Below are 11342 nucleotides of genomic sequence, written 5' to 3'. Positions count from 1 at the left end.
TATATAGCTCTGAACTGATTTTAAAGTATCTGAAATGTTCAGCGCATATTTCTGTTATGCAGTTCTTAAATCCTTCCTCTCCTGCCCTGTAAGCTGTCATGAGAAATGTGCTTTGTTAGCTGGGATCACCTGTTCCACTGACGTTGTCTCAGCTGTCAAAATGACAAAAAGGCAAATCCTCCTGCTGAGGTGTATAAGGAAAACATAGCAGTTCAGGCAGGGAGGTGCTCTTTGATTTACATCAGCCTTCTAATTACTGCAACATTTTCAAAAGAAACGAGCAAAAAGCAAAGCAGAATCAGTCTTTCCAGAAGGCTTCAAAAAAAAATCCAACCCTTATAAATAAACAATAGCATAACTGAAACTCTGGGGGGGGGAGGAATGGTTGGTTGGTTTGTTGTTTTTTGTATGTTTTTGATTTTTCTAATCTTACAAAAAGTACTGAGGCTGGTATCTTGTTTCCATCAGTTGCGTCTGGATACCAAGGGATAACCACAAAGAAATTAGATGACGGAAAAAGATGTATCCAAAGTATTAAAGCCTGAAGTTGTTTCGGAAGTTTAACTAACACTGCTACTTTGCTTTGAACAAGTGTTGTAGTGCTTCAATTGTACTGTTTTAAAAGCTGTTATGATGTATCTTCTGGCTTTCCGATACCTGACCAATTTCATCCACTGCCTGAGTAATTATTCCCAAGGTCTCCAAAGTGTTCTCCACTCCTTTTTTTTTCATTGATTCAAGCACTTCTATTAGCCATGAGTGAGAGCTGCAGACATGCCCCATTTGCTCACGTAATTGTCATTTGGTATCCTCAAGTACTGTTTTGTTCAAACAATCAGCAATCTTTGCATTCTTTCAATTTATTGTATTTCTACCACTGAAACGGAAAGCTATTTTTTTTTTATTCAACTACATGAGTTTTATTTTTCTTGTAGATCACAGAGTCAGTAGTACTTTAAAATAAGAAGGGTCAAATCCAATATCCTCAGTTTATTCAGTACTTTCCTGACCAAACCATTTGACTTAAGATATATGGACTATGATGCTAAAACGAGAAAAAGCATTTTCTAATCCATACATTGAATTTTTTGGAGTTGAAAGCACTCGGTGTTTTCAGAGAAGCACAATATAGATTTAAGGCTTGGTCCATTCATGTAAAACTCTTGTATGAAGAGGGTAATGAGCTGATGTACTGGGCTCCCTCCTAGCCTCAATTAATACTGTTCCCTGAAAATCAGTGGTGTTACACTCTTAAAAAGAAAACACCACCACTTACTACTGCACGTTAGCTGATGTATATTGTATTATTTAAATACAATGTCTGGATAAAGTATATTATTATACTTAATCTAATACATGTCCGTATGTATTTCATATACATGTAATGTTATTTGCTAAAACATGAACATTACACATACTAAATAATTATAACTGCTTAGTATATCTACATATGTTTATCATTAGCACTCACAGAATCACAGAATTGTAGGGGTTGGAAGGGACCTTGCAATTATAATCATTCAGAATTGGTGCCATTTATATTCAAAGTTCATGTCTTTTTTTCAGATAGTTGTGAATGAACCAGAACTGTACTTTCCTACATTTCAGATGCCCCTGAGATTTCTGATACTCCGTCCTTTCCTGTTCTAGCAGGCTTACATGCTGCACCATTAATCATCGGAGCACTTGCTACAAAATGCATCATGGAAGTAGAATTGCCTATTTACTCATTTCTTATCTTGTTTACAAAAATACAACAAACAAAGATAGTAGGAAAAGACATCCAAGAAAAAATGTGGTCTGATGTTAGAACTTTAATCTAGTTTGTTCAGTAAGCAGTGATAAAGCAACACGTATAAAAAAAAATATGTGCATACACAAACACCAAGCACATTTTAGGGCATCCATGGGAGAAACATCCATCTTCTTTCCCTCTTAAATTCACTGCGAAAGCTCCCTCTGACTTCACGGAGAGCAAGAATTTTCCTAGAAATATTTTTGAAACATTGAGCAATGATGCACACACACATGCTTTGTGTTATCCTGGTCATTAACCAGATAGCAATTTTTTTTGCATAGAAGGGATAGAAAAAACTCTCTATACACAGCGTATGAAATTCCACTGAGCAGTGCATTGCCTCAGGCTGACTTCCTATCTCAAATAATATGGTAGAAATGAATGTATAAAAGAGCAATTAAATTTCTTTGTATTATCATACAAAAAATATAATCTCATATAGGATGAAGTCAGCTATGAATTTAACTTATAACAATAGGAACATTCTAGTGCCATTAGAGAGGTGATTTTTCTATTTCTGCAGAATTTTACCACTGCTACGACGTTCATCATCTGAATGCCTAGTCTTACAATTTTATCTATGAACTTAATATATGTTTTGTCCTAAAACTCTCCATAAAAAGTACATATAGACAAATTACTCTTTTATACTTATGAGAATTTTATTAAATTTTGCAGAACAATCAACTTAGCTTCTAAAAGTTAATGTACCTACAGTAATTACAACCATGGGCCAATCAAGCTAAGCAGATGGAGCAGCTTCCATCCCAGCTCTCAACTCTGCCACTAAGGAGCTTCTGCTCATGTAGAAGAGCGAGTGTCATGACCTGAAAAGAACCAAATGCACATAAATAAACTCTTCTGAAAATGTACCAAGAGCATTACTGGAATTAGACAGAAGTCAATACCAAATAGCTGCAACAGGAATATATATTGTTAGTGCACCACTGCTGGGTAGACTGAAATTGCAAAAGCCCCAAAACATGAGGGAATACCACACGTGACAACAGCAGGCTGCAGTTTGCAGAAAGTTACTCTTGGAAATTTGAGCAGAAAACTGTCTTCGGGAAGAGAAGAAAAACAGGGACCTGCTGTTGGAAAACCACCTTTTCAACCCAGGGCATTCAATGATTCTGTGATTCTAGGTAGCTTACATGAGTCATGTAATCTGACCTTGTATCTAACCACATAATAACCTTCTGAAATAGCTCGTATCTGATGGCACAGGTGGAGCCATCTTTATGTTGTGTATATGCATCTGTAACAAAAAAAAATATTGATGCACAAGTTTTTAGTGCTTCAGAGTCCAGTACCTAAATCTGATCACTCTAGTCCCCTATGATGCTTCATAAGTATTTTGTAATCATCATGAAGCTCTTCGGTTTGCTTCTTGCCTTCAGGCTTAGTTGCAGTCCAGATGGATCCTGCAGAATGGGATGTTTCGACCAGCTTTCCTTGACTGCAGTCAGTCATTTCCTCTGCTCAGTCTGGTCTGATGCAGGTCATGCTTGGCTTGCAGGAGAGGAACAAGGACAGCTGAACTGTTTGGTCTCAGAAACAAATGATTTTATTAATTTTGTGTGTCATCCTTCTCCACCATTACACTAGGGAAGTGCAATCTTTAATTAGCTATCCTAAGTAATGTTTAAAGCAAGTAGTCTCTGAAGATGATCAAGTTATCAATCTGCCAAACTCAGACCTTGAAGAACAGTTTGCACATCCAGTTTCTCTTTGGGTGACTGGGCTTTTTGCTGTATTGGTATGTTATAGATATGTTTCAACTCTCTCACACTCTCCTCAGGATATTCTAATCCTGTTTTTTACTTCACAACTTCCTCTGCTGAAGAGCACCTTTCTGTTAGGCAGCTTCACTGAGAGGTCGGTCAGCTCCCTTCCTACCTTCTCTTGTAGTTTAGTTTATTCCAATTTTGAGAGTTTCTTCTCCTTCTAGTTTGTTCTGCTGTTGACCTTTTTCAATAAACATAGCTTTTTGGTTCTGCATTAGCAACATAAGAAAGAAATCTATGCAATATCTTCCCAATTCTACTCACATCCAATTCAATTCCCAGTTAAACACAACAAGACACTTTTTGTGAAGTTCTAAAAGATTGATGTTCATTTCAGTGTCCTCAGTGAGGTGTTTTTGACAGCTTAGAAGGCAAGTGAGTTTTTCTATCTCAGGGAGAAACCTGTGTGTTTTAATTGTCTGTCAGCGTTGCTTTGCACATCGGGCACTCCAAAATAGAGAGCACAAGCTTCATGAATAGCTACTGGTGTGTGCCATCACGTCAGTGTCAGACCTCAGAACTAGAAAAGATCCGTACTCTGAATCAGTCTATTTCTGCTCCTGGCTCCAGGAATCATCAGTCAAGCTAAGATCTTATCCAACCTCTCATCCCAGAACTTCTCCTGGATGTTGCTTGAAATTCTTTGGTCATCCATTGAGGAGGCTCTAGGGTAGGCTTCTACTCTGCCATTAACACTGAAGGCCTGAAGGAGAAGCAAAGAAGAAGGTCCAAGTGTATGACTTGGTTCAGCCCCTAGAACTATTTACAGATCTGTCAGCATCACTAATAGCAAATTCCTGCCCTTGTCAGCTTGTACTGCTGCACAGAGGTCGTGGAACCTTCCCTGGACTTACAGTATGTATTCTCGGGTTTTCTGCACGATTCAGTCGTCAGCAATCCTTTCGAATCATATCTGACACTTCACATCTCTCCATCCATGCTTTTAGGAAAATACTTGTCAGTGTTCCCTTCTGAGCAGTGGAAGGCAGAGATGTCAGGAACTCTGGCATCGAGGATAGGACTGTCAGGGGTTCTCCTCTTCCTAGGACTCAGACTCTATCACTGCACAGATTCTTCTCACACAAGCTGTTAAACTTCTTCAGTCCTGACTGTGGTAGAACTTTCATTTGGGGAAACTGCTAGAAAACTCAAAAATGCATAGAGATTAGAGCTGTAAATGCAGGAAAAAAAAACATCTCCTCTTAAGTCTGTACTATCCAACTGCCATAGCAGGTTTTGCTCCAAGTTTTTTTTACTTTATTTTGATCTGCTTAGGTTGAGGAATAGAGCTACTACTAATCTACTAGCAATTTCTACATATCCCTCAGTTGTCAGAAACAGAAACAAAGGCATGTTTCTACACTCTGCTTCTGGTGAGACATTTCTTCATATCATGAAATCTGAGACTGATATTTCCATCACTTCTGAGTCCTTGGTGACTTATGTATGGAAGAAACCAGCTCGATTATCAGCAGCTGTGCTTGCAAAGTAGCCAACACTCAGGCACATGTAGAAGGTCAGCCCAACAAGTCTGTTTTTCAGATGGGGTATCCCTTCTGACACGTAGCATTTGTCCCCATTACTAACACTCACTCTCATACAGAGATATTGTTGAGTTGGGTATTTAAGACAACATATGCAGGGTTGCCAACAACCAGACCAGGCTGCCCAGAGCCACATCCAGTCTTTCCTTATATCAGCTCAGAATTTCATGTGTTCTGATTGGTGTCTGTTCTTCTTTGTCCCACTACCACAACAGAGAAAAGACCGGACCCATCCCCTCCATCTCTCCCACCACTCAATACAGACAGCAGTAAGATGTCTCCAAGCCTTCTTGTTTCACAGCTGAGCAAACAGAAGAGTCTCAGCCTCTCCTCATTCACTATCTATCAGCCCCAAGGAATTCTAGCTACTGATAGCAATCCTTGCTTTGCCTTAAGATATAACTAGGTCATAAAGAATTTCCAGAAGACAAAACTTTTAGACAAAACTAAGCTCTTCCACTGGTTTTATGATAGAGAAACACAAGTACTGTGATATATGATGTAAACATACATAAAATTGAAAATAGCAGTGTAGTAAAAAACAGACAGTGTAGTTCAGTTTTTCTTGACAATAATGTATCTGTTCATAACTCCAGAATTTCCTGGCAGGCAGCTAACATTTGATTTGATGACATGGAGGTTGAAGGTCCTTAAGCAGCAGCAATAATAAAGCTTGCGGTTGCTGATATTTCATCCAGTCCTTCGTCTCCTCCACACCATCTGCTACTTGCTCTTAGCCTTTCCCATTCTCGTAGCTGTGGCAATTTCTGCTCTTGCACCAGCTCTGGCACTCGTCACTGTAAGTAAGCCAATTCAGCTTCTTGGCAGAAAACTATGCCCTTTTATTTTCTCTACTTTTCTTTTCTGCCATATTAATGAGCTCAGACAAATCAAAAAGGGATCCAAGAAAAACCAGACCCATTTCACAAGAGGCAGAAATTGTGCAAAGGCAGGAATGGGACGGCAGTATTAAAACCACCTTCTGTTAGTACCTATCTGCTGTGAGTTCAACTTAACCCAGAGAATTGTGCCTCTGCTGGTTATTATTTGATAATTCAGCCCTGTTCTCTGTGAGGCCAACAGGAATGCAAGTAGTGGTTCCTGAGCAATGCAGTGGATAAGAAGAGCAGTGCTTCTTGACCAGAGGCAGCACTGCCCTTTACCTCTGTTCTGCTGAGCATTTGCTGGTTGCCACTGGTCAGCAATGGCTGCGCTGGGCCTTCCTCCCTATCTGTAAAATAAATGCCATAAGCATTACACTGCTGCCAGAGGTTTTGCAGATATGTCAAAAGCTTCTAAGGTTCATAGACAAAGAAGTCTGTGGATTCTATGGGACCTGTGGGTCTTTTGATTACCATCAGTAACTCAACTGGACCACCATGGAATAATCAGTTCTGAATTCTTAATCATCTTCCTGTGGATGTTGGGAACTCACCGTGTAATAACTAAACCAAAATAGAAAACCAGAAGTGGAGGATACATTTTCTCAAATACACTAAAATGGATTTCCCTTCATATAATTAGGTTTCTACAAAAATAGTATGTTTTATTCAACCCTCTCATTCTGGACTCTGTAGACACAGGATGCATCATCACTTGAGACTTAGAATTTTGTTCTAATTAGTTTTAGATCTACTCTATGATGTAAGAGCTCAGGTTACTGCAGAATTAAGAGAAATTGCTGAAATCCAGTGCAGTGATAGCCTCCAGATTCTCATGCAACAGCACCAATGTTTCTTAGTGTTTTCACTATAGCTGCACTGCAATTCTTCATACCCACAGCTGGAGATACAGGCCTGGAGTGTGTGCCAATAGAATTTCAATTCTGACTCAGCATTTAGATAGAAAAGTAATAAATACTGGTACATAGAGAAATTCACCTGATCCTGCCATTATACATAAGTATTTCTATTTCTCTGAATTATCCATTTTATTTCTCAAGAATGCTTACTATTATCTACATAAAAGTCTTGAGGATTTTTTCCCAATTTTTCCATTTTGATTTATACGATGTGCATAAAGATTTATTGGTTTGCAAACCGCTTTTCACAGCTGTCAGTATTTATTGTCTTAATAGGTGAGTTTACTTAATCCAAGTTTTACTTCTGTCCACGTGACAAACAGTAACTACAACAAGGACTGCTTTGGCTTTGAACAATGTGAGAGTGATTCTAAATATAAAATGTAATTCAGAGAAAACTATTGTTTAATATCAGGTCAGAAGCAAAACACATCCTACAAGACATCTATTGCATCACTGCAGCCCATGGCTTCACAATAAAACTGCTCTTGCCAAATGGTGACAAAGCGCTGTGGACACCTTCCAAAATAAGCCTAGTATAGAGAACACAGAGCCACTCCTTCAGATCTGCTTCCTTTATATCTGTGGAAGGGCTCCCTGCATAGGGGTACTACAAACCCTTGATTCAGATGGTAGGGCACTGGCACCCAAGGTCACAGTCTATTTGCGTTTACTCCCTGGGCTGGTATGAGAGAGAAGATTTATACAAACACGCAACCATCTGCACACTCACACATACCATACACGTTCCCAGTAGGCAAAAGGGTGTATGTGACAGCCTGACTTAAGGTCCTGGCACACTGTACGCATGTACACCTGCTCTGGGCTAACTCCAAATATTCCACTCCAGCTCTTCCTACAGGAACACAAAGACATCAGTAAGGTACAGCAGCATTCAGCCTGCTGAGTTATCTGTCACTGACTGGAGGAATGGAAAGAAGTGGACATCTGGCACGCACTCTTTATTTCACACATTATCACATGCTTGAAGTAGCCCGACAGAGTTGCATTTTGTCCTCAGTTTGAGGTCAATACAAAAGAACCAGCCAGAAAGAGCAGAATTTAGTTACCAATATCCCTCCATACTGCTGATACTAAATATAAAATAAATAAATAAATGCATGAAATTGAGAAGAGTTATTTGCTATTTCCAAGCTAATCCCTCTAGCAGCATCTCAGCAGTTCAGCCTCACACCACCTTACCATAAAGGTAAGGTCACCAACCTTTCCTTCCCTGCAAACAGCCTTCTTAGCACAGGGCCCACTAACAGGTCTGCAAATAGTAACTATGAAAAAAATAAAAGTGTTCAGACTCTAAATTAACAGTTAAATAAAGGGTGAACAATAGAGTGCACTGTTGAATGACATGGGAAGAATAAGTTGTTCCCACTGACCCTGTTTTCTGGCGTCTGCCAAAGCTCTTTGTTTCTGCCTGTCTTGCTCAAGGGTCTGAGCAGGTTACAAAAATGGCCTTGGTTATCATTGCCAGCACTACTTTTCCAGGTGTATGAAAATAAAGAGAACACTCTGCTGGAGCATCTGTACAAAAACAAGTTCTTTACTATGAGAGTGGTGAGGTGCTGGCACAGCTGCCCAGAGAGGCTGTGGGTTCCCCATCCCTGGAGGTGTTCAAGGCCAGGTTGGATGGGGCCCTGGGCAACCTGATCTAGCATTAAATGTGGAGGTTGATGGCCCTGCCTGTGGTGGAGGGGTTGGACCTTCATGATCCTTGAGGTCCCTTCCTACCTGGCCCATTCTGTGATTGTGAAAACTGACCACTTGTTCCCCCAATGAATTTTCTGCAAGCCAGTGATCTTCATAGATTTTACACAGGCAAATGTGAAAACTTGCAAACATAGGTATTTACTGTTTTGCATAAGTATTAGTCATGATGTTGCTTCCTCATATTTTTGGATCTTGACATACCTCAGTCTTTGCTGAAAACAGCTGTACCTTACCTAAAGCTCAGAACACATATGGCAAGCTTTAAAAGAAAAAAAAAAAAGCAACACAAAACCCATACTTTTTCTAATAATTATACTGATGAATTGAGGCTTGGATAAGATCCCTTGAGATTAATTCCTTGAGTTTCAGTGCATACAGAGATGCTGTAGCTCCAAGGAGGCAAGCGTCATCTATCTGTTGGAGTCTGCAGAAGCCCATTTACTGCAAGGCTTCATGAGGTGACTTCTTGTACAATTTAGTCAGCATCTGCAGCTTTTGCAATTCCACCACGGGCCTTGCAACACGGGCAGCTTTTCCTGAAGCACTGGTTAGCAACAAGCACTGAGAAAAGACAACCGACATCACACACCTTCGGTATTTCTGTGAGACACTGGATCAGGCTGCACACAGCCATGCAGACCCCACGTCCCCCGGCTGAAGCCCTCAGCCGCCTCTTCGGCCGCGAGCCCACAGAGCAGCTGAGCTTCAGCGGACATCTTCCCCCGGTGGAGAAGCCTCCCCCCACTGTATCCTGAGCGTTAGCCGCTAGACTCCACCTCAGAGAGGCTCATCCCGAGTTGCCAGCATATGCTCGACACACGACCGAACCCAACACTGTCCCACAGAATCACAGAATGACCCAGGTTGGAAGGGACCTCAAGGATCATGTAGTTCCAACCCCCCTGCCTGGCAGGGCCACCAAACATACACATTTACTACATCAGGTTGCCCAGGGCCCCGTCCAACCTGGCCTTGAACACCTCCAAGGACGGGGCATCTACAACCTCACTGGGCAGCCTGTTCCAGGGCCTAACCACTCTCCTAGTGAAGAACTTCCCCCTAACATCCAACCTAAATCTTCCCTCTTTTCACTTAAAACCATTTCCCCTAGTCCTGCTATTATCAGCCCTTTCGAAGAGTTTACTCCCCTCCTGGGAGTAAGCTCCCTTCAGGTATTGAAAGGCTGCAATGAGGTCACCCCGCAACCTTCTCTTCTCCAGGCTGAACAAACCCAACTCCCTCAGCCTGTCCTCATAGGGGAGGTGCTCCAGCCCCCTGATCATCTTTGTGGCCCTCCTCTGGACCCTTTCCAAAATCTCCATGTCTTTCTTGTACTGAGGGCTCCACACCTGGACACAGTACAACAGATGGAGCCTCACAAGAGCAGAGTAGAGAGGGACAATCATCTCCCTATCCCTGCTGACCACCCCTCTCCTGATGGAGCCCAGGATCCCATTTGCTTTCCGGGCTGCCAGAGCGCACTGCTGGCTCATGTTGAGCCTTTCGTCCATCAGAACCCCCAGGTCCTTCTCAGCCGAGCTGCTCTCAAGTCCCCCTCACGAACCGCCTCAGCACCCCCATCCCAACGGCCATCACCACACCGCACCCAACTGACCGCGGCCCTGAGGAGAGGCCGCGCGCCGCCCATCACGTGACACCCGCCCCCGCCCCTCCGCTCCGTGTCCCATTTCCCGGCCCCTTGACCCCGCCCCCTCCTCTCCGCCCCCGCCGCGCCCCGGCCGCTGATTGGCTGCGTTCTGGCATTGCGCGCGGCAGCGCCCCCCGCCCCGCCCCGCCGGCTTCAGTCCGGCAGCCACGCGCCGGTGGCAGCGAGGCGGTGCTGGAGCGTGAGCGGCCGTTACCCGCCCTGACGTGCCGACGGGTGGCGGCGGCGGCGACGGCGGCGGCGGAAGGGGTCCATGGCCGCGTCGGACCGCATGGTGCTGGGGCCGCTGGTGGGTTCCATCGATCAGGGCACCAGTTCCAGCCGCTTCCTGGTGAGAGCATCGCGGAGCTCGGGCGGCGGGCGGCGGAGGCGGTGCCGGGGTGCTCCGTTCTGCCCGTGGGGAGAGAGCGAGGGGATGCGGAGGGGGCGGCTGGGTGTGAGTGGGACGGCCCCGTCCTTGGAGGTGTTCAAGACCAGGTTGGACGGGGCCCTGGGCAACCTGATGTAGTAAATGTGTACGTTTGGTGGCCCTGCCAGGCAGGGGGGTTGGAACTACATGATCCTTGAGGTCCCTTCCAACCCGGGTCATTCTGTGATTCCGTGTGATTCTGTGACGGCTGGGTGTGAGTGGGACGGCTGTCTCAGCCCGGCACTCGGAACTGCGGGAAGATCCCCGCGAGCTGTCCTTTGGGTGACCGCGATGTGCTGTAGCGTTAAAGCACGCGGTGACTGTGCTGAGTTCCCAGCTGAAACCTCGGGCCTGCAGTGCCCGCGGCTCCGTGTCAGCGCATCCCGTACTCGCTCTTGGCCCTAATGCCGTCCCCTTCCCTCCCCCCGTGTGAGCCGAGGGGTCCGAGCGCTGCGGGAAGGCACGGTTTGTGCAAGGAGGGTATGGCTGATAACAGCCCTTGAGCTTAAGGATCTATCTCCGTATTATGCAATAGACGGCAATGTTATTCCCGTGTATGTAATTTACTGTATAAGCTTCCTGCTTGCAAATCTCTGCAAACGCTGTCCTGCC

General features: G+C 43.9%; 1 protein-coding gene and 1 long non-coding RNA gene across 13 annotated transcripts in view; one reads left to right on the top strand and one right to left on the bottom strand.

Moving 5' to 3' along the window:
- Positions 1-3885: 3885 nt before the first annotated feature.
- Positions 3886-4725, bottom strand: LOC107324801 (uncharacterized). Its single transcript, XR_001559567.3, has 2 exons — positions 4440-4725; positions 3886-4288 (listed from the first exon to the last, which is right to left on the bottom strand). It is a non-coding gene; the product is annotated as an uncharacterized LOC107324801 (long non-coding RNA).
- Positions 4726-10417: 5692 nt separating this feature from the next.
- Positions 10418-11342, top strand: part of GK (glycerol kinase) — a 37272-nt gene continuing 36347 nt past the window's right edge. For 4 of the 12 annotated variants that reach the window (XM_015885133.2, XM_085549709.1, XM_015885146.2 and 1 more), the window contains exon 1: positions 10448-10652. In XM_015885133.2, the coding sequence (XP_015740619.1) occupies positions 10575-10652 (78 nt within the window). In that variant the 5' untranslated portion in view covers positions 10448-10574. Of the gene's footprint in view, positions 10653-11342 lie in introns of all 12 variants that reach the window. The other 8 variants (XM_015885156.2, XM_085549738.1, XM_085549722.1 and 5 more) reach the window with 5 other exon arrangements.

This window comes from Coturnix japonica, chromosome 1 (genome assembly GCF_054131305.1).
Source record: "Coturnix japonica strain WE chromosome 1, WE-NBRP24, whole genome shotgun sequence".
NCBI lineage: Eukaryota > Metazoa > Chordata > Aves > Galliformes > Phasianidae > Coturnix > Coturnix japonica.
The sequence above is the reverse complement of the archived record's forward strand: the minus strand, read 5'-3'. Positions and strand labels throughout refer to the sequence as shown.